The 23955-nt window shown below is 36.5% G+C and overlaps 1 protein-coding gene and 1 pseudogene across 2 annotated transcripts; both read left to right on the top strand.

The window, feature by feature from the left end:
* Positions 1–5313: 5313 nt before the first annotated feature.
* On the top strand, positions 5314–6182 carry LOC308655775 (heterogeneous nuclear ribonucleoproteins C1/C2-like; annotated as a pseudogene). Its single transcript has one exon. The product of its transcript is annotated as a heterogeneous nuclear ribonucleoproteins C1/C2-like (transcript).
* A 3495-nt stretch (positions 6183–9677) lies between these two features.
* On the top strand, positions 9678–23898 carry RFESD (Rieske Fe-S domain containing). Its single transcript, XM_081280493.1, has 4 exons — positions 9678–9834; positions 19679–19854; positions 19962–19996; positions 21670–23898. The coding sequence occupies exons 2-4, from the start codon at positions 19680–19682 to the stop codon at positions 21931–21933; spliced, it is 474 nt and encodes a 157-aa protein (XP_081136619.1). The 5' UTR covers positions 9678–9834; position 19679; the 3' UTR covers positions 21934–23898.
* Positions 23899–23955: the final 57 nt, after the last annotated feature.

Genomic DNA, 23955 nt, shown 5'->3' with positions numbered 1-23955 from the left:
CCAGAGCAGTACTAACTCCAGAGATGGGAGTTCAAATCATTCCCACAGGAGTAAAAGGACCTCTTCCCCAGGGAACAGTAGGCTTATTATTGGGACGCAGTTCTTCTACACTAAAAGGACTTATGATAAGTCCTGGGGTAATTGATCCCGATTATGAGGGTGAAATAAAAATTATAGCTAGTTCTCCAAGAGGTATATCAGTAATTTCACCAGGAGATAGAATAACACAGTTATTAATAATACCCAGCCTGCATGATAAATTTTCCAGTTGTAATGTAGAAAGAGGTTCCAAGGGATTAGGCTCCACAGGTGTAGATTGGGCTATGCTGTCTTTAAATTTAGATTCTCGCCCAATGCTAAAATTAAATATTCAAGGACATGATTTTAATGGGCTGCTGGACACAGGTGCTGACCTCAGCATCATATCTCGTCAAGAATGGCCAAAACATTGGCCATTACAACAAGCCACTCAAACGCTTCGAGGCCTAGGAGTGGCGACTAATCCCGATAAAAGCGCAATGGTATTAGATTGGAGGGATCCTGAAGGATGTGAAGGAACTATACAGCCCTATGTATTAGATCATCTTCCTGTAAATTTATGGGGACGAGATGTCCTAGATCAATTAGGATTGACATTAACAAATAACATCAATCCTAACGCGCCCACTACTAGGGCTAAACAAGGCTTTAGGAAAGAAAAAAGATTAAGAGAACAAGAACAAGGTATGACAGCACCTATTCAAATAGATCAAGAAATAAATAGACATGAATTGGGTTTTCAGAAAGGGCCACTGAGACAATCAAAATTACTTGGAAATCAGAAAGACCAGTGTGGGTTCCTCAGTGGCCCCTGACTAAAGAAAAGATACAAGTAGCCCATGACTTGGTCAGACAACAATTAGCGGAAGGACATATACAACCTTCCGTATCCCCCCATAATACTCCCATTTTTGTCATTAAAAAGAAATCTGGTAAATGGAGATTATTACAAGATTTAAGAGCCATTAATAATGAGATGGTTATTATGGGACCTGCTCAATCAGGGATTCCTCAATTGTCTGCTTTACCAAAAGCCTGGCATGTTTTAGCTATAGATATTAAAGATTGTTTCTTTTCAATTCCAATTCATCCCGAGGATAGTCCACATTTTGCATTTACTATCCTGCACTAAATCATGAAGGTCCTGATCAGAGATATGAATGGAAAGTACTCCCTCAAGGGATGGCTAACAGCCCAACTATGTGTCAAATTTATGTTAATAAAGCAATCCAGCCACTTAGGAATCAAAATCCTGAACTACAAATATTTCACTATATGGATGATGTGTTATTGGCACATAAAGATAAAAACACATTACTAGAATGTTATGCCACACTTACAAACTTATTGAAAAATTATAATCTAGAGATAGCAATAGATAAAGTACAATTAAATCTTCCAATTAATTATTTAGGAGTTCTATTATCCTCAACCATGGTCCGTCCACCAAAAATTCAAATACGAGTAGATCAACTCAGATCACTTAATGACTTTTAAAAGTTATTGGGAGACATAAATTGGATAAGGCCTTATCTAGGCATACCAACAGGAGAGTTATGACCTTTATTTGATATTCTAAAAGGTCCATCAGATCCAAATTCACCCCGCATGTTAACGCCTGAAGCAAGAAAGACATTAAAAATCATTGAAACATATATGGAAAATATGCATTTGGATAGAATTGATATAAGTTTGCCTTTATTATTTATTATACTACCAACAAAAAATATTCCTACAGGAGTATTTTGGCAGGAAGGTCCATTATTGTGGATACATTTATCTTATTCTCCTAACACTATTCTTACTAGATATCCTGAGGCTGTAGGACAATTGATACTCAAAGGAATAAAAGCAGCTAAGGGAGTATTTGGGATTTCTCCCAATAAAATTATTACTCCATATACTATGGATCAAATTGATGAGTTAGCTAATGAGTTAAATACTTGGGCAATAATCATGTGTAAAACTAGTGTTTCATTTGATAATCACTTACCATCTAATCCTTTGTTGTCTTTTTGGTCTAAGCATCCTGTAGTTTTTCCAAAAATGACAAGAAAAACCCCTATCATAAATGCTCCAAATATATTCACTGATGGGTCAAACAATGGTACAGCAGCAGTAGTTACTCCTGATCAAACTTTTACATTTTTAGTACCCAAGCAATGAGCTCAAAAGGTAGAGCTTAATGCAGTATTATAAGCTTTTATGATGTTTAAAGATTCTGTATTTAATTTATTTTCTGATAGTCAATATGTAGTTAATGCTATAGTATCCCTTGAAGATGCTGGTAGGATTTCACCTTCTTCTACTGTTTTCTCTTTGTTTTCCGCTATACAAAGTCTAATCTGGGACCGAAAAGATCCATTCTTTATAGGTCATATCAGGGCACATACAGGATTGCCTGGAGCCCTTAGTATGGGCAATGAACTAGCAGATAAATCTACACATGACATACATATTTTCTACACAATAGAAGAAGCTATAAATTTTCATAAAAGGTTCCATGTCAATGCTAATACTTTACAAAAACGTTTTAAAATAACTAAAGAACAAGCCAGACATATAATAAAACAATGTCAAAATTGTGTGACATTTTTACCACAAGTTAATCTTGGAGTCAATCCTAGAGGACTGATACCTAACCATATTTGGCAGATGGACGTCACACACTTGCCAGAATTTGGAAAATTAAAATATTTACATGTTACAGTTGATACCTCTTCCGGATTTTTGATGGGCTCCCTTCATGCCGGAGAAAAAACTAAAGATGTTATAGCTCATTGCTTACAAAATTTTGCCACTGTGGGTGTTCCAAAACAGTTAAAAACAGACAATGGTCCTGGTTATACTTCCACCTCTTTTAAACAATTTTGCTCATCATTTGGCATTACTCACATAACAGGAATTCCATACAATCCACAAGGACAAGGCATAGTTGAAAGAGCTCATCAAACTATTAAAATGTACTTATTAAAACAAAAGGAGGGAATTGGAAAGGGGTATATATCCCCCAAAGATAAACTTAAAATAACCCTTTTTACTCTAAACTTTTTAAATTTGTATTCATCGGGACTTAGTGCTGCGGAAAGACATTTGTACCCAAAAAATGTACATAAGCCTAAGGTACTTTGGAAAGATATTCTAACAGGACAATGGAAAGGCCTGGATCCAGTGATAGTCTGGAATCGGGGCGCTGTCTGTGTTTTCCCACAGGATGAACAGCAACCGATTTGGATTCCAGAGAGATTAACTAAAACAATTTCTACAGAAAAAGAAGATGATTTGACTCAAATCCATAACAGCTGACATCCAGAGCTCCAGCTTGGCTATTCTTACATCTGCGACAGTGATTAACCAAGGTGTTTTTTTTTCAATATCTATTTTATTATTGCATTTTTCCCACATCATAAAGTTCTATTTTAATTTTGAGCTCATACAAAACTAGGTTAATGTTTTTCTGATCAGTTTTATTTTTTGACTGTGTTTTATTTTTTTGACTGTGGAGTTTTTAAACATTGCAATGGAGATTTCACCTAGGTATAGTTACAAGGCCTTTATTTACTATTGTCTTATGTGTTGTATGTTGTGTGCACACTTCTGTTTTGTGTTGTATGTCTGTATGTGTGTATGTCCATATTTCTTAAATGAGGAGCGCTCATGAAAAAATGGATCCGAATTTTTTCTTTATTCACGTGATTTATTTGGTTTAATTTAAATTAGGTAAACAGCTGTTAAGGATTGTTTTTAAAGGAGTTTAACAGATCTGTTTGTTTACTTTCACCTTTCCTTTTCATTATATTTAATAATTCTGTTCAGGATAATGTCTCTTTAGCATCATTGCCAGAATTTCCATCTCCATCCCAATTCTGGTGAAGACTGAAATAAAACCAAACTACAGCTTCTATGATAGCTATCACAGTAAACTGTATAAACTGATGCATCAATGAATATAACTCAACAAGTAATGCTCAATCAAGGACTTGATTTACTTTGGGAGGAAATGGACATATTGATACACTCCTCCAATTTGAACTGCTTGCAGAACTTGCCTGGACTATATATCAGTTGCATACATTGTGAAATATCATCTGGTGCACCGAATTGTGGTACTGCTGGCATATCTTTGCTGATGGTGTCACCAGTGATGCAATTTCCTTGCCAGCTCACCCCATGTTTATTGTGGTAATACTGGCATATCTTTGCTGATGGTGTCACCAGTGACGCAATTTTTCCAAAGGAGCCATCAATTGGCTTGGTGTCGTGGCATTTCTGTATCCTCCTCCCTTCTACTAGTGATGGTCTAAAATTTGGGGGCCAACAGAGGTGAGGCAAAGAACCTCACCCCCCCACTGGCACCAAGGCTAAATTTGGGGGCCAACAGAGGTGAGGCAAGAACCTCACCCCCCCACTGGTGCATAGGCCTATCCACAAGCATGGCTGAATGCTGGACCGGTAGTCAGTGACGGGTTGATCTGATTACAGTGGATTCAACCTAAGACAGGAAGCTGACGCCTAAATGTCAGTTCTCCCATGACGGGTAAGAACCATATGTTAAATTGGACAACCTACCAGGCACGGTCCCTAGCCACATTGCTTGTTGCTTAATTAGACAGAAGGGGGCAGATGCTAGGAGCCACAAGCAAATATACGATGTATGGCACCTTTGGTTGTAAAGTGACACCAGCTAGCCACTGAGATGATTATGTTAAGATTTACATTCATATGGAAATTGGACTCCCGCTGTTCACCTTGGCCTGCTACCGGATTCATGTTACGGGACTCATGGAGAGTTCCCATTGGTTGGGGAAGGATAGTAGGAGGGAATTCCGGGGGAGGTCCGGGGGACCCCCGGTTCCGGGGAACGCGCGGTTCCGGTGGAGGCCTGCGTGGGAGGACCGGGTTTGGCTTGCCGGCGCCTACAGAGTTTTGGCGGCTTTTTCAAAATAAAGTTTTGTTCCTGCTTGAGTGGCTCGTGATTCTGTGCCCAGCCAAGACTGCGGCAAGTTATATGTCTTTCACATCTTGGTGGAAACTGGGGAAGTGTATCAGGGGGGAAAGCATGTGGTCTTTGTTCCACATAATCACTCAAAGCCTCGGGCTGGTAGAGATTCTCCCACATAGGATGGTGTTAATTTTTGTGATAGAAAAAGAGGCCACTGGTAGCAACATGGATGCCAAGCCCAGAGCAGCATTAACCAGAGGGGCCTTCAGAACAGATGCACACCCTTCCTGGCTGATGTTCTTTCGCCTTTGTGAGGAACTTTATCAACCATGATGGCTAGCAACATTACCAACGAGACAGATCCTCCATCCATGAACTCCCATGTATTCACTGGGAATCTCAACACTCTGGTGGTCAAGAAGTCTGATGTGGAGGCAATCTTCTCAAAGTATGGCAAAATTGTGGGTTGTTCTGTCCATAAGGGCTTTTGCCATCATCCGGTATATAAATGAGAGAAATGCTTGGGGTTGTGTAGCAAGAGAGGATGGCAGAATGATTGCTGGCAGGTTTTGGATATTAATGGCTGCAGAACCAAAAGTGAACAGAGGAAAAGCAGGTGTGAAATGATCTGCAGTGGAGATGTACGGGTCAATACCAGAACACCCTTCTCTGTCTCCTCTATTAATCTCCTCTTTTAACTTGGACTATGACTTTCAACAGGATTATTATAACAGGATTTATAGTTATCCAGCATGAGTTCCTCCTCCTACTATTATTGTTAGGGCTGTGGTGCCCTCTAAATACCAGCGTGTATCAGGATACAACTCCTGAAGGGGCAAAAGTGGCTTCAATTCGAAGGGCAGACTGCAGGGATCTTCTTTGAAGTCTGGAAAGTTGAAAGGAGATGACCTTCAGGCCATTAAGAAGGAGCTGACCCAAATAAAACAAAAAGTAGATTCTCTTTTGGAAAGCCTGGAAAAAAATTGAAAAGGAGCAGAGCAAACAAGCAGCTCCCTAAAGAACAATGAGACTAATGTGAAGATGGAGTCTGAGGAGGGTACAGATGACTCTGCTGAGGAGGGGGACCTACTGGATGATGACGATAATGAAGATGGGGGATGACCAGCTGGAGTTGATCAAGAATGATCAAATAGAGGCAGAGGAAGAACTGCATGACTCTCAAATACATAGTGGGGTTTAGAAATCTTATCCCATTATTTCTTTACCTAGGTTCTTGTCTAAGATCAAAATTTCACCAGATCCTCTCACTAGTATCTTCAGCACATGCTCACTGTTCTATTTTTGTCCTTCCCGTGTTCATTAATTCATTTTGCCCTATGTCTAGTACCATTTTCACTTCCTTTGATGCTCCTAGCAGTTTTGTTAAGTCTTACCCTGTAATTTTTGCTTTTAATTTTGATACCTCTTCATGACTTCACAATAAAAAAAATATATGCTTTTATCAATTGTCTCCAAAATAATCTCTTGTTACGCAGGGAGTACAGTTCTTTCCATTGATACATGATTTCAGTAGTTGCTTCCTTAACTGCAAAGGCAATCTCATTTAGTTGTAGCACCTGAGAGCAGCATTGAGTTAGAGGTATGTGTTTTATCCCCCACATAATAGTCCTGTGTAGAGCTGTTCAACACAAATACAACAATGTATTTTTGTGAATGAGAGCTGGCATGTTAAGTGCATCTTTAGAAGACTAGTTAGTGTAGTAGTCTTTGTTTTCTAAAGTTGATACTGTGGGTCACTTTTGTGAACAGCCTGATGTTTGAGACCTTTTTTTTTTTTTTTTTTAAATCAAAAACAAGTCCTTATTAAATCAGGAAAAAAAGAAAGGAGGCAAATGGACAGATATCATATCAGCTCTTCTGTGGTCATCCCAGGAATGCATAATACATTTTCACTCATAGCCCAACTGACCAGAACTCAGGGCCTCAACAAACTGCACATGGAGCTGGAAGTAGATGGGCTATTTAGGGAACACCACTATCTTTGCCACAATATCCACATGAAAATGTCAAGTAGGCATTCACAACAAATGTAGACTGTAGACACATTGGTTTAGGAATCATAGAAGATAGACGACATTTAAAGCCACCCTCTTATGATTTGAATCACAGTGGCCTAATGAAAGCAACATTATTAATGTTTTCTGATTTAAAGGAGTAGGAAATATACATGGGTGTGTATACCCTTCAAACTTCTTTAGTGAAAATAGCAGCACATAGGTGCCTTCCCAAAACTAGTGAAGACAATGTTTTAACTTCTCTAAGTAGAAAAGAGCATGGGGGCTGGGGATATAGCTCAGCTGGTAGAGTGCTTGCCTCACATGCACAAGGCCCTGGATTCAATCCCCAGCACTACCAAAAAAAAAAAAAAAAAAAAAAAAAAAAGAGCATGGTACCTAAAAACCCTACCTATAAAAGCCTGATGCTCAGTATAGAGGGGCTGGGCTCACAAAGTTGAGAAGGAACACTTGAAACTGTCCCTATTAATCCATGGAGATACTAAAAGCCAAGATCTCAGAGGACAACCTAAAGTTTCTTCATGCCCCATGTACCACTAGGTGGCACTAGGAGGCCAAAGTAAGAAACACCAGAAAGCAAAGAATGTAAGAATAAAGAAAAAGATGGGGGTGGGGGGTGGGGAAGGCATGGGAAAAATGGAAAAACTTTGGGCAAAGGGGAGGGAGAGGAGGAGGTATGGGAGCAAGAAAGATGGTGGGATGAGATGAACATCATTACCCTTGGTACATGTATGAACTGCACGTATGGTGGGACGCTACATTGCGTACAACCAGAGAAATGAAAAGTTGTGCTGCATTTGTGTACAATGAATCAAAATGCATTCTTTTGTTATTACACCTAATTAGAACAAATAAATAGATTTTAAAAAAAGAAAGAAGGAAGAAACAAACTGGTTTCAATGAGATAAGTAGAAAGACAAGACTGTGCCTGATAGAACTTAGTAGTATCAGTGACCAAACTGGTTAGAACTATTCTATTGCACGAAATTAACTAACTCATGAATCTTACTGTTTAAAAGTCTTACTAAACAGTAAGATTCATGAATTTTATTCTGAACTTTAATGACTTTCACATGAACTTTATGGGTTTTTGCTGAAACCTAATGTGCATTACTGCACATGCCGATTTTGTGCATTTTTGCATGTGCATCCTGGGAACTGAAAAAATAGTAGTTTATTCTGCCCTTCACTATAGATTTCCAAGAATATTATATTATCACATAACTAACTACATTAATGTTTTTGACAGAAAGTTTCCCTTCCTCTCTCATTCTTCTTGTGTGTATATGTGAGTATATATACTAAAGAGCTGAGTTTATTCAAAGTCAGATTTTAGGTCAATGGATCTAAGGTCTGGACTTTTTAATGCTCATATTATGCCAAAACAAAAAAGAACTTTTCATTAAAAATGGGAAACCTTATTTAGTCCTTCAATAACACAAGCTAGGTACTAATAACACTCTCCGTGTGTAAATAAAATAATTTGGGACAGCCAACAGATAATGGAAATTATAATAAATATATCTTATCACTTTGGTAATTATAAAACTAGATGGTTCATTTGTGTTTCAATCAGTGAAACAAATGATCAAAAGGGAAATTATCCCACAAAATATTACTGATCACCCTTAAAGTACATTGAACATAACAGAATCAGAAGAAACCAGCACTGGAGGCAAAACCATTATTCTGAACTTCTTAACTTTTTACATGTAAAGGCTTATTTTTAAGATGGCATTATAAAGCACCCTGGGGTAAATGGACAAGATTTCAGCTACCCTAAGACCATTGGGACACCTAGGGTCAAAGATCCCTAAGAGAGATCCTTGTACTAAGTATACCAAATACAGGCTATGGCATTCAACCTTGGGTTCACACTAGAATCGCTAGTAAACTTAAAAGATATATATTATATCTCCCTCCCCACTAAATTTTTATTTCAGTGCTCTGGGGCAGATTGGGTATCATGGCTTTAAAAACTCACAGGTAACTATAAGGCATAGGCAAGAACCACTGCACAAAGATAATCCAGGAAACTTAAAATAAAAATCTACAGGGGTCATCTAGCTTCCAGTCCTAAATACAAATATGAGGATTATTTGTTTATTTTCTTTTCATTTCAATTCAGGTAAGTATAAAGAGAAAAAAATGCAAAATTCAAAATAGGAAAACTACACCCTCCATCTCTCCCGCAAACAGCCATTACATTTATTTTGCCTTTTAAAGAAAAGTTTGTGTACACACTAGCATATTTGAATCTCAATAAATAATTTTACACTAAGGCGTGCACTCTACACATAATATTCTGTGTTGTGCCTTTTAACAGTCGATATATCCGAGAATAATTACTTTAAGGACTTTAAGGACTTAGTGTGCTTTATTTAACCCTTTCCTTGGGTTGATTATCACTTAGCTATACTTATTCTCTCGTTGCAATAAACATCCTTATACATGGATTATATGCATCGTGAAGAACTTCTATAAATATTGTATAGGTAAATTCCTAAGACAGCCATTGCTGGGTGCATTTAAAATTTGGATAAATACAGTGAGTTCATAAGCACCAAATAAGTAAACCGATCACATTTGTCAAACACATGATTAAGGCTGCCAGTTAGTTCTGAGGTGCTGGCAGAGTTTTGCCGTGCGGATGTCAGGCGGGGTCGTCATACCCGGGGCGGGCACTCTTAGGTCACGTGGACGACTACGCCCTCCCGGCGGAGGCGCCACGCGAGGGCTAGAGCTCTGGCTCGCGCAGTCGCAACCCGCGGAGGACACTGCGGGTGGGTCTCGCCGAGGCGGAGCGAGGACGTAACGGTGAGTTCTCTTCTCGCCATGCGCGGCTGGGCGGCCGGGCGCGGGGCGGGGCTCGCGGGGCCAGCTGCTTCCGGCCCGCGGCGGTCCGACTTCCGGCGGCGGCGGCTGGCGGTTGTGCTGTGCCTTGCGATCTGCTCTTTATTGCTCTGAACGCGTTGGCCAGGGGTTTAGCATTGGTTAACCGTTAACCTCCAGGGCAGGCTTTTGCCCAGGCACCAGAGGCCCGCTGACATTGTTCACCTTGGGAATTGGGCCTCATCCCTGATCTGCGGCCCTACTGATTTCAAACATTTTCCTGAGCATTTGTGCGCTCTAAAACAATAACTGCATTAGGGTTTCTGCAGCCCTGTCCCTCCCAGATATTTGTCTCCTGGAGTCTGCCTATGGGATTGCATCTGAACCACCAGACTATCCAAGGCGCTGCTCGTACTTCTTTCTTTCTTTTTTTAATATTTATTTTTTAGAAGTAGTTGGACACAATACTTTTATTTTTATGTTGTGCTGAGGATCGAACCTAGGGCCACGCACGTGCTGGACGAGCGCTCCACTGCTGAGCCACAGCCCCAGCCCTGCTGCTTGATCTTAATAACTGCAGATCATCTTTACTGAAACGTTAAATATAATTTGAAGTCACTCAAGACAAACTGGCAGAGCTGTAAAGAACTTAGAGGTAGGAACCAACTTAGTTTAAGCATTTCCTGAGGTTAGGCCCTGTTCTAATCATTTCAAGTGAATTCAAGCACTTAACCCTCACCATGCTCTATGTGGCAGCCCCTTTCTTATGCAGCACAGCAGAATGAAGCAATTCGCCCCAAATCACGCAAAGCCTGGATTTAAGTCGAGCTCAGCTGTGATCATGGAGCTCTAATGCCAGCTGATGGTGGCCGTTTCCAAAACGGAATAGCTACAGGACTTTATTAGGCTTGTATTCCATTTTAAACATTTGTGGCTACAGCTCTTACACATTAGCGTTTCTAAATTAAAAAGAAAAAAAAATCAGAACCATCTTTTTTTCCTGATACATGTATATACCACCAATATAAAGATAACCATTATATACATAACTGATGTAAATCTTTGCATTGCTAAAAGGATGGCTTACTTGCAGACTGCATGCTTTATAAGAAATGTAGATCTACCTAATTAGTACTTACTCATATCTTCGGTCGTTAATCATCAATTTAGTGAGAGTCAGTGAGCCTACTATATGAAAAGAGGCCAAGCAGTAGGCACTCACTGGAGGATAGCTGGGTTTTTTTTTTTTTTTTTAAATCTATTGTTATTCTGTCATCCAAAGAGATACAAAACTACTGTCCAAGGCATTTCTCTTGCCTGAACCTAAAAGCAAGGGTGTCACCCTGGTGATAAGCATTTTGATAATGTATGGGCCAAGTCCCCAGACTTAGTAAAAGCATCTTTGTCCTTGCTCAAGAGGAATATCAAGTAAGTACCTTTAATTTCATGTCTCTTTTGTCTCCAGTGTCTTATGGAAACTTAATGGAGTTAAAGTATTTTTCTTTAAATTTATCTTTTTTTTTGGTGGTGGGGATTGAACCAGGGCCTTGTGCATGTGAGGCAAGCACTCTACCAAATGAGCTATATATATCCCCAGGCCCTTTTTTCTTTAAATTTAATCTGAATGTATTATCTATTTTGTAATAAAACCTAATAGTGACTGAGGATCCATTTAACTAGTTTGTAACTTTATATGGAGTTAGCACCTTTAGAAACTTAATTTTAGGGACAGACCAAAAAATGTTGTTTGAAGACAGTTGTGGAATAGAAGAGTTAAATTTTTCAGAAGGAAAATTTCACCTATCCCACAAACTGTCTAAATTGACTAATTTTCTCTATGTGAAAGCACATTCTATGTGTAAGTGCATTCATTTAAGAATCTGCTGTCTCTTTATTCATTGCACAACATGGTGACTATAGTTAATAAAATACTGTATTGAAAAAAATCTAGGAATGGATGTAAAGTGTTTGCACCACAAAGTGATTATTATGTGAGGTAATGCATTTATTAACTATATGTAGTCATTCCACAGAAAATATATACTTCAGAACATCATATTGTACACAGTAAATAAATACAATTTTGTCTGTCAATGTAAAACTAAAAAATAAGTTTTAAAAAGATCTTAAACTAAAATAGAGACAATGTGTAGGAATACATGAATAATTCATCAAAGTAACTGTAATTAAAGTGAACACATGTACTCACTATTGTTTGAATGGACCATGATATTCACAGTATTCAATTAAGAATAATATGGTATTAGTTATAAATAGTCATCAGATATCATAAATAAAGACTACCACTTATGATACATAAAGGAAACTATTATTTGAAGGATGAGATAATACTTTCCTAAGCATAATGCAAGGCTGTAATGGTAATTCTCTGAAACCTTTATCATTTAGCCCCAGCCTTCTCTGTTCATTTCTTATCAGTCCCTTTAAAGTTCACCACAGTTTTTATTGGTTGGAGGCAAACCTTGCAAAGACTGAAGAAACTGAAATTTAGGGAAGGACTTTATTTGGACAAGCTTAATTAACTTTTGGTGTTAGTTTACATCTCTTGTATTTTGGTATTATTAAATACTAGTATTTCTATACTTGTTTTTCCCCCACCATGGGGGGAGGGTGGGCGGGACACTTCATCTACTCTTCCTCTAGTGATAAGTTTTGACACAAGCTATACAAAATTTAAATAATTCATTCATGATCTATGTGTAAGCACATTCTATGAGGGTATAAAGTACAACTTTTTCTTCTTTTTGCTTGGGTTTTAGGTCATTTGCAACATAGACATAAAGTAGGATACAATTTAAATATTGAAAAGTAATTTTTTTAACATTTTCTCTTTAATTTTTTTTTTCTTTTTGTAGTTGTAGATGGACAGCATGCCTTTATTTTATTTTATTTTATTTTATGTGGTGCTAAGGATTGAACCTAGTGCCTCACATGTGCCAGGCAAGTGCTTTGTCGTTGAGCTATAGCCCCAGTCCCCAAAAGTAATTTCAAATATAAGAACTGACTAGATATTTTGAAACATTTAAGAAATTTTGTTTGTCATCTCCCTTGCTTTTCTTTACAAATTTGCCCAATAAGCATTTATTTATGAATAATATATTGTTTGGTTTTGCTTGCTTTTGCACTTGATAAAAATGGAAGTCTACCTAGAAATATTTAAGAATTTTTTTCATTTGCAGTTGTTTTTGAAAAAATCTAAATTGATGTAGCAATATATTTTTACTGCTTTATAGCATTCTATTGAGTAAACATAAAAATTACTCCTTCTACTCCTGATGGGTTTTGAGTTCCTTGTCTCTGACTATTACAGTTGTTCTTGTGCCTGGTGTGCCTGTGCACATTTCTCTGGCATATACTTATAGTGGGGTTATTGGGTTAGGTATATGTTCAGCTTTACTGGGTAGTATCAAACTGAGCATTAATTTTTGTCATCACTAGTGGTTGCTCAATATTTTTGCTTATACTTGGTGTAATTTTTACCATTCTGGGGGATGGAAAATAATGTCCCATTTGTGTCTTTGCTTTGCATTTCCTTTGCATTTTCCTCCTGAGTTTGAGCATCTTTACAGGTGATTAGTGGCCATTCAGATTTCCTTATCTGTGAAATGTTTATGCTTTTGTCCATTTTTCTGTGGTTGTTTGACATTTTCTTACTGGTCTATAAGAGTTTTTTATATATTCTAGATCCTTTTTTTTTTTTTTTTTTTTTTTTTTTTTTTTTTTTTTTTGGTACTGGGAACACTCAAGGACACTCAATCCCTAAGCCACAGCCCCCAGTCCTTTTTTGTATTAAGAGACAGGGTCTCACTGAATTGCATGTGCCACTGTGCCCGGTTTATATTCTGCATCTTAATCCTTTGTTGGTTGTATGTGTTGCAAATTCATATTGCTTTGCCTTTTTTTTTCCTAAGCCTCTTTTCCTCATTCATTTCATTTGTCTCTTTTTTCATTTTTCTTGTGATAGCTGCCCCTCTGTGTGTTCTGTAACAAAATATAATAAAGGCTGCATGCCCAACTCTGAAGGTAAATACTACCACCTAGCAATTTGTACATTTTGGGTACCTGCCAAAATCAAGTAAAACCAGGTGACTGTTTAGAAAGATAATATTCTAGCCTCCTGATGGTCATAAGTAATATAGAAAATCATGCTTGTGGTACTCATTATCTTTTCTAAAGAACAATATTTTTTTATTGTGAGATAAATTTTTAGAATAATGTTTGTATTATTTTTCTATTCTTTTTTCAATAATTAGATTAATTATAGGTTTGTTTTATTTTTGCCATGTTGGGATTGATCCCAGGGTCTTATTCATGCTAAGCATATCCTCAACCACTGAGCTATATACCTCCAGACCAACTAGGTTACTTAAAGCAGGGATTAACAGGGCAAACTCCAGAATACATATGTGATACTCCTGTAATTTCCTAAACTTAATTTGTGTAATATTTTCCTTTATACATTGAATTAAACTCATGCCTCTTCCTCTCCATGCTGATATGCTTGCACTTTCTCTCCTCTTCTCCCTTTCCTCCTCCCCCTTCCGGTCACCTCTCTTCCCTCTCTTCTCCTCCCCTCCCCAAATGCCCTCCCTCCCCTGCTCCTCTCTCCACCTCAGTTTGGAGCCCAGTTAATGATGACATCAGATATCTGTCTTCCACAGGGCTCAGAACTACCCCTCTCAAAACAATGGTCTATGCCCTTTTTCTAAACCTTACTCCTAACACACTCACATAGAGACTTTACTTGTAATAATTTCTGTTTTATAAACTTGCTTTTAAAGTGACTTATGCTCATTTCCTTCTAACATTGTAAAATTTTTAATCCATTGTATAGGTTTAAATAAACAGAGAAGCCATCATGAAAATCCTCTGCAAAAAGCCTGCAGCCCCTTGACACTTCCATAAACTTCTTGTTGGGAGAGGATTGGATCTATAGTTCAGAACCATTCTAAGCTAGGTCCAAGTGCCCCCTTTAAAAGAGTTGGATATATGTGTTTATAGGTCAAATGTTAACCTTGGACTTAAATAAAATTTAAATGGCCTGTTGATCAAGAAAAAAGTACATTGTGCCAACTTCTGTGAGTTATGACAAATTACTGTATTTGAAGAGACTATTGATTATAAAGGACGAGCTTCTTAAAATTGCGGTATTTATTTAAAGTTGATTTGAGGTCCATAATTTTGATAAATACATTAAATTATAGACAAGTATATTATGTTTTTTAAAAAGTTTTTTAGACGTTGATGGACCTTTATTGTATTCATATATTTATATGTGGTGCTGAGAATTGAACCCAGTGCCTCACACAAGCTTGGCAAGTGCTCTAGCACTGAGCCACAACCCCAGCTCCAAGTATATTATGTTTACTATGAGCATTTCATAGCAAATATCTTAGTGTTTAACAGCACCTGAGTCTCTACAGATAACAAGGGACATCATTTTATTTACTTCCTTTCCTTTTCCATATGTAATTTCTTATCTTGTAGTAGGCAGGGTTGGATTCCTCTCAAGTTGTCTAGGCCTTTCTGTAGTTTCCCATTCTGGTTAAATGAATCCATTAAATGATTAAATTATTGGAGCTGGGACTGTGGCTTAGAGGTAGAGCACTCACCTAGCATGTGTGAGGCACTGGGTTCATCCCCCCCACCACATAAAAATAAAATAAAGGTATAAAAAAATCATATCAATCTTTAAAAAATGATTAAATTGTTAAAATGGAACTAAAAATGAAAGTATTAAATAAAAACCTAGACTTGTCACAACTTTTAGAATTGTAGTTACATTTTGTTTGAGAAGGTTTATATCTATCATGAACATCTAGTGAGGTTTTGTAAGATGACCAAAGAGTTATTTGGGGATTGGAAATGTACACATACACCATTTTTTAAAAAAATATTTAGTTTTTAGTTGTAGTTGGACACAATATCTTTATATTTTATTTATTTTTATGTGGTGCTGAGGATCGAACCCAGGGCCTTGTACATGCTAGGCAAGTGTTCCACCGCTAAGCTACAACCCCAGCCCACATATACCATTTTTTAAGGCTGAATATGTCTCTAACTTTGAATTTTGAAAAATGGCTGCTAAATGTTATACAGGGTATAAAAAGGTGTAAAAAATCATATCAATCTTTAAAAAACTGATTAAATTGTTAAAATGGAACTGAAACTGAATCATCATTTTGATTTAAGGATTGGATCAAACCAGAACCCTGAGTCTGTCCCTATGAATACTATTGAGAGATTTCTTGAACTTGGTTATTTTTTTTCCCTGACCTTTTAATTTCTATATTTGGCCAAAAGGACATTATAGAGTGAAATAGAAGATAAACTTTAGAAATATTGGGAAAAGGAGTTATAGTGTTTCTATTCTAAATGTAAGCTCTTACTTGAATACTAACCAGTATTTAATTTCTAGGCGAGTAGTAGTATAGGGATTAAGTGAATTTACAAAGAAAAAAGGGTAGACCCAGCTCTTAATGAAAACCAAAGTTTTGGGAGTAAATTTCCTAGGAAACCCATGTTTTCTTCATGTATCATTTATTGTTTAACACACAGAGGTAGCCAGCATTAGAGCAGATTTTTACCTCCTTAACTGCCTTTCCCTGACCCCTGCATGTTATCACCTACTTGCAATTTGAAGAGAATACAGAAAAGATGAGAAAGCAGTGAAGGAATTTAATTTGATTAGCAATAAATTATACACACTTAGTGGTCTGCCTCTATTTAGCTTCTTATCCACTTAACCTCTAAATGTTCAAATGTTAAAGTGCTTTAAGAATTTTCTTAGACCTTCTTCTCCCCTATCTGTGCTCCCTAAGTGATTGCATTGAACTCTGTAACTACAAAACTACTAAGATTCTCTTTCTTTAGTCATCCTCAATTTTAGTCTCCTATGTTTGACTGCTGCCTAGATATCTCCACTCAGATGTCTCTTAGGCACCTCAAATTCAGTATGTACAAAAAACAGCAAGTGCTTGATTTTCCTTTGCTGTAAAATTACCATTCTTTCTCAGTCTTTCCCATCACAGTCAGAGTCACCGGCACTGCAGTTCACCTCACTGCATAAACCTAAAACTTGGAAACCATCTCTATTTATTTTTCTTTAGTGCCTTCACTCCATCAGCCCAACTTCTTTGTGCCTCAGTTTTCTCACTGTAAAATTAAATACTACCTTTTAAGTAATATGTTGGGGGTTGGTACAGTGCCGGCCTCGCATGCACAAGTCCCTGGGTTCAATCCCCAGCACCACCAAAAAAGTAATATGTTGGGGGATTGAAGAAGTAAATCAATGAAGTCTTAAAATAGAGTCTGGCATTTAGTGTAATTCATTATGTCATTGTTGTTGTTACTTTTTTCTCCCCCACAAAGGAAACACCCTAGTCTAAGCCACCATCTCTCCCATGGTCCACTAAGGTAACTTTCTGATTTCCATGCTTTAGTTCTTTTTTAAAATTATTGTTTCTTTTTAGTTACACATGACAGTAGAATCCATTTTGATATAATTATACAAGTATGGAATATATCTATTCTAATTAGGATTCCATTCTTGTGAGTGTACACGATGGTGGGATTCACTGTGATGTATTCATATATGTACATAGGAAAGTTATAATATATTGATTCCACTCTCTTTCTTATTCCCCCTTCCTTCCTTCCATTCTCCTTTATCTACTGAATTTCTGTCCACCCCCATATCCCCATGCTTTTATTCTTGTTCTGCTATAATTCATTCTCCATAGAATCCAGGGCATTTTTTTAAAAAGATAGATCATGTCTAAAAATAGATCATGCTTTACATCCTTTAGTAGCTTCCCATTGCTCTTAGAATAAAGCCCCCACACAGCACTGCACAACCTGGCTTGTGTTTTTATGCCAGTCTTGCTCATTATGTTCCAGAATCCTTTCTGTTCCTCAGATTAACCATGCCCTTTCTTTTCTTCAGGGTTTTGTATTTGCCATTCCTTCTGTTTGGAATTTTCTTCTACCAGCTCTTAGCATGTCAACTCATTTGCATTTGGTTTCAACCATTTATTATCTCGGTTATATTTCTTGCCTATTCTTAGCAAAATCACCTTCCTGTTACTTTCTTATATTACTCAGTTTATTTTCTTCTTGGCTTTTATGATGTATAGTTGTTTATGCATTTACTTATTATCAGTCTCACCATCTATCAAAAATATTAATGTAGCTAGTTGTGTGATAATATAAAATTCTTGGAAAACTATAGTGAAAGGAAGAATAAACTACCTTTCTTCAGCTCCCAGATGCACACACACAAATACACAAAAAAATTATGCTTATGCAGGCATGTATAATAGGTGATAGCAAGAACTCATAAAGTTTATTTGAAAGTCATTACGGTTCAGAATAAAATTCATGAATTTTACTGTTTAGTAAGACTTTTAAACAGTAAAATTCATGAGTTAGATAATTTTGTTTAATAAAACAATTCCAACTAGTTTGGTCACTGATACTACTAAGTTCTATTAGTGACCATCTTGGGGCACTTTCTACTTATCTTGGAGGGCAGAAACTTTTATGTCTTATTTCCTGAAGTGCCAATCACATAGTGGATGTTCAGAAAATATTTGTCATGACTGATAAATATCTAACATTCTACTATTTATCATGAATGACTATCTCTAACAAGGAAGGAGAACTATATAAGAGAAGTTGAGCTTCTGTTGCAAGTTTTTTGTTTTAAAAATCTACTGTGATAAAGATTAATATTGATAGCCACTCCTTGAGAATTTTACCTGCTTTGTGTTTCCAAACTTACATTCCTCCTAAATAGACTGAAAAATTTGTCAGTGTTCCAAAGATGAAAGTAGGTTGTGATTAGATGCTATATGAAACTTTAATTTCTTTCATCTGTCATAAACTTTTAATTTCTGTCACATAATAAAGGAATTGAAGTAGGTCTGTTCCAAGAAAACGGTCCAGGTTCTGCAGGGTCTTATATCATAATGTGATAGGCAACCCCTTTTCTGTTGCCCGCATTGTGGAATGAGCTGCTCTATGCCAGATCTATTCAGGTGCCTAACCACTGACGCTGATGTATCTTGATGTTTCCTTCTAACATGGAATTAATAATCTGTGAATATATTATTCTCAAAGTATATAAAAGGGTTTTTGGATCACTTTCAAATAAATAGACTGAATATCTGTGCTGAGAAAAAAAAAATACATGACACCTGCAAATTCCCTTCTGTAAGTTAATTGAGGAGAATCTCTTTGAATGCCCAAAATAAGGCCAAAGTAGTAATGACAATTTTTATATAAGGTAAGAAAATGAAAGAATTCCATTCATACCTATCTGCTCATTTTAGAGTAGTTATCTGGTTGTGCCTGTAAGAGGTGGCTATGTGCTGTAGACAAAAATAAGTGAGCCTTCATAGTCAAAGGGCTCAAGACTCTTCAGACTACCTTCAGCAGAAGGCTGGAAACAATGCAGATTGTAACCAGATGTTGTTTACAATTGAAATTAATAGGGAGTGAAGAAGTCGTAAATCTTTAATCCATGCCTTAGTAGTTCTGAAATTTCCATCTTAAGCATTAAAATTAATCTAATACAAATCTAGCCTTAGAATGGGGGAGCCCTCTCTAAGTTTGGCAGACATAAGGAGTCTCTAACTCAAGTAATGACTAACTATAATCAAGATTTTTTTAAGTGTTTTCTTTCATATAGTTACAGGAAAATGCACCCATTAGTCAAGAAATCCAGACTCTTATTATAATGTCTCTGTGAGTTGTAGTCAAATAGACCATTTGCAATTTTTTTTCTTTCCTCCTCCACCCCAACTAGCATGGATCCTGATGGGTCTGTACAAGATCCTGAAGATAAGGAATATTCTTCTGTCTGTGTTGGCAGAGAAGATGACATTAAAAAATCTGAAAGAATGACAGCTGTTGTCCATGACAGAGAAGTGGTCATTTTCTACCATAGAGGAGAATATCATGCTATGGATATTCGCTGTTATCGTAAGATTTTGTTTTTATTTTTTTTATACAAATTGTGTTTATAAGTCATAAAACTATCAAATTTCAGGATTTTAAATGACTACATGTAATATTCAATTACTTTTCAGATTCAGGAGGACCTTTACATTTGGGAGAAATAGAGGTATGTAGAATTTATTCTCAACAAACTCAGATGTTTCCTATTTACATTCTCACATTTCATTCTTTATTCAAAAATAATGTATATTTGGATTTAATTATATTTCAGGGCCTTTAATGTAATTGCACATATTTTTGGTATTCACAACCCTACAATGTAAGGAAAACCATTTTGCAGATAATATGAACTATGCATGTCTTTGACCTAACAATTATACTCTGAGATATCTATCCTATGAATGTAATTGCACATTGTTTGTCTCTTTATAGGAAAGGTTCATTTTAGCATTGTTTATTATAACAAAACATCAAGGTCAACCTAAACATTTTAACAATAGAAAGCTGATTAAATAAATTGTAGTACAGTCATGCTGTGGAATACCGTATGACCATTAAATTAATGAGGTAGAACTATATGTGCTGGTATTGAGGAATGTTAACAGTGTATTTGTGAGTGATAAAACAAGTCCTAGAATAGTATTTCTAATGATATTTCATTTTTATATTAAAAAGAATATACTCTTTTTACTTTATACTTTGTATGTTTTTATAATGAACATATATTTTATAAAATAATATTTCTTAAAAATTTTAAAGAAATTACACTTTGAAGTCTTAGCTAAAGAATAATGGAGGAATTACCTTTGCCTCCTTGTATTCCAAACTAATCACCTTATTTCTTCTATCCCTGTCTCTCTACTTCTCTATCTATAACTGACACAAAATATAAACCTGAACTTAGCATTTCACTGTCTCTACACTTGATGTCCACCTGGTGGCTGGCGATGTAGCCCAGTGGTAGAGAGAGAGCTTGCCTACCATGCATGAGGTCTTCGGTTCAATCCTCAGTACCATGAGGAAAAAAATACAAACAAAACAGAATTTAACTTGATATCCACCCTGGTTTATACCTGTCCTCATGTTAAAGGACATATGTATGTTTAAATTATGAAAATGTGTCTGCTGACGGTTCTATGTGGGGGAAAAAAATCAGTATTTCTAAATTTTGTGTAGAGGAAAAATGTAAGCACGTACTTATCATAATGTCAGAATTTCCCCCAGTTCAGTTCATAATGAGAGCTTTAAGACCTTGCTATCCAAAGTGTGATCCACAGCCCAGAAATCTTGGAGAATATTGGCATGGAGAATATTGCACCAATGCTGTAAGCTTTCTGAACTTAAACAGCACTGCATTTAAACAAGACCCAGATGATTCCCATTCTCCTTCAAGTTTGAGAAGAACCTCACTAAGACACAGTTACAAAGTTGGAATCACAAATTGCTTTTCAATTAACATTTGCACTCCTGCTTTTAATAACTCCTCCTGAATTCATATCTGGAACTTACAGTTCTTCCAGCAGCTACTGAAAGTTCCTTCAGAAGTGCTGGAAGATGACATTGACAGATAACAATGCTGCAGTCTTGGTATAATTTGCCTGAGCAAGTCATCTTCTGATAGAGCTCTAACACACTGGGTTTCTAATCAACTGCAAAAAGGACTTAATGACTGTTCTCCAGTTAGGTTATGCTTTATGCTGAATAATTTGTAAATAGAGGGGGAATAAAAGCTGACCTGTTCTTTAACTTAGCTTTTCTGCATATATTCTATACTAAGTCCGAGGTTATCATGAACATTTGAAATGTCCAGACTATTAAATCAGTTATTTCTTTCCCTAGGATTTTGATGGACGACCATGTATAGTTTGCCCCTGGCATAAATACAAAATTACTTTGGCAACAGGAGAAGGATTATACCAGTCTAAAAACCCTAAAGATCCATCGGCAAAACCCAAGTGGTGCTCCAAAGGAATAAAGCAAAGGATTCATAGAGTGACAGTGGATAATGGGAATATTTATGTGACTCTTTCTAAGGAACCTTTTAAGTGTGACTCTGATTTTTATGCCACTGGAGACTTCAAAGTAATTCGGAGTTCTTCCTGATAAAAATATATGACAATGAAAAGTGTTGTGTATGTGTGGAAATATTTTTACAATAACTTTGCTTCCATACCAAAGATGATTTTTTTCAACACAGGTATAATTATTACTTATCTTTAAAAATCACATATCTATGAGAGTTTAAAAGTTCATGTATTTTGTATGATTTAAGTATTACCAACAGAATACATCCAAAAAAAAATTTTTTTTTGTATTGTGGACTGAACCTAGGGACACTGAGTCATATTTCCATCCCTTTTTTATTTTTTGAGACAAGGTCACCATTAGTTGTTTAGGGCCTCACTACGTTGCTAAGGCTTGCTTTGAACTTGTGATCCTGCCTCAACCTCCCTAGCCACTAGGATTACAGGCATTCACCACTGTGCTCAGATTAAATAAAAGTTTGTTTTGTTTTGTTTTTTATTTTAGAAAACTTTGTGCATGTGTGCACAACAGGTGGTTCACCCTGATTTAACTACATTATTTATGTCCAGTGCTATTCTATTAAGAATAATGCTCTGGATGCCAATCATGCCAATTATGCTTCAAGATGGAATAACAGAGCATAAGTATTAAAAATAACACTCTGGATGCCAATTATGCAAAACTCAGCAATACACTGTAGAATGTAATGGGTATCTTATGAATTCAGTACTGTTAAGAATGTCTCAATGAGTAGTAGAATAGTCTCAATGGTAGTCTCAATGGTAGTCTCATGGTAGTCTTCATGATTTAAGATCAAATTAAGAGTTCGAATATAATGCTTAACATTCTAAGGGGCCTACTTGGCCTCTTGGTTATTTGTAAAAATAGTAAACGTGGTATGTAAAAAAGACTTCTTACTATATATAGTAATATATGTATATATGTATGTATGTATATATATTATATAGCCTTTGCTATATATTATTATGTTTCCTGTTGGAATCTGGGTACCACAAAGTAATACATTTGTTATTGACTTCTCAGGTTATTAACAAGAGAGTTTGGGGCTTTTATAAATATTGTTTATATAATATATTGTTTATAACAGCCGCTACTCACCAGGTATAGAAAATGTGCCATCTCTGAGGTGGGTTCATCCGAGCCTATTATATCAGGTGCAAATCCTTGAATGACCACTAAGGTCTTATCACAAGTTCACAATTTAAAATGTACAGAAGAGCCAGGCATGGTGGCACATGCCTGTAATCCCAGCTGTTTAGAAGACTGAGCCAGGAGGATGGCAAGTCTGAGGCTAGCCTGGACAATCTAGTGAGACCCTGTCTCAAAATATAAAAGATGGGGGAACTGAAGATATAGCTCAGTGGTAGAATGCCCATGGATTCAGTCCCCATTGGGGTAAGGGAAGAGAGCACAGAAGAAACCAAAATGTCTCCTGCAAGCAAACACTATCACCCTTGTTTGCAGGGCCAGTTTCAAAAGGATTTGTTCTTAGGAGTCAATGGCAATAATGGTTTCTGGTTCTAAATTTATGTCAGAAAAAAAAGGTAACATTGCCTGGTACAGTATGGCTGGCACCCATAGTCCCAGCTACTTGGGAGGCTGAGACAAAAGGATTCCTGGATGCAGGAGTCTGTGGCCAGCCTAGGCAACATTGTGAGACCTAATCTCTTAAAAAAAGAAAAAACAAAAAAAGGTGTGTAGGGGGTCTTCATATACAGAAATCTTATCAGATTTGTAAATAATATTTTATGGCATTTGTAAATTGGAAGTCTTTCATAACTTTACAAGTAAGTTTGTTAAAAAATTGGTAGGTAGACTCAAACTGTGAAGCTTTCAGATAGAAAATAAATATCTTTTTATTATCCCTGAAAAGGGAATTTTTTTCCTCTCAGACACCAAAAACAAATCTTTAATAAAGTATTATATATATGCTGATATTATAAACTTTGGTATAAAGTCTAACCCACCAAAAGGAGAATTTTTTTGTTCATTAAAAATACTGATAATCATATGTTTATTATACATCAAGATTCATTTTATTTTCTCTACCATATAAATACTAGAGAATGACAGTTGCAT

The sequence above is a fragment of the Spermophilus citellus genome (genome assembly GCF_964194105.1).
Source record: "Spermophilus citellus genome assembly, chromosome: 1".
In the NCBI taxonomy this organism is placed as follows: domain Eukaryota; kingdom Metazoa; phylum Chordata; class Mammalia; order Rodentia; family Sciuridae; genus Spermophilus; species Spermophilus citellus.
Note: the sequence above shows the minus strand (reverse complement) of the source record. Positions and strands in the feature narration are given on the sequence as shown.

Coding starts and splice junctions, on each gene's coding strand:
- RFESD (XM_081280493.1), top strand. CDS start 19,680: ATGGATCCTGATGGGTCTGTACAAGATCCTGAAGATAAGGAATATTCT. Junction 19,855..19,961: donor TATGGATATTCGCTGTTATC/GTAAGATTTTGT, acceptor ATTACTTTTCAG/ATTCAGGAGGACCTTTACAT. Junction 19,997..21,669: donor TACATTTGGGAGAAATAGAG/GTATGTAGAATT, acceptor TTCTTTCCCTAG/GATTTTGATGGACGACCATG.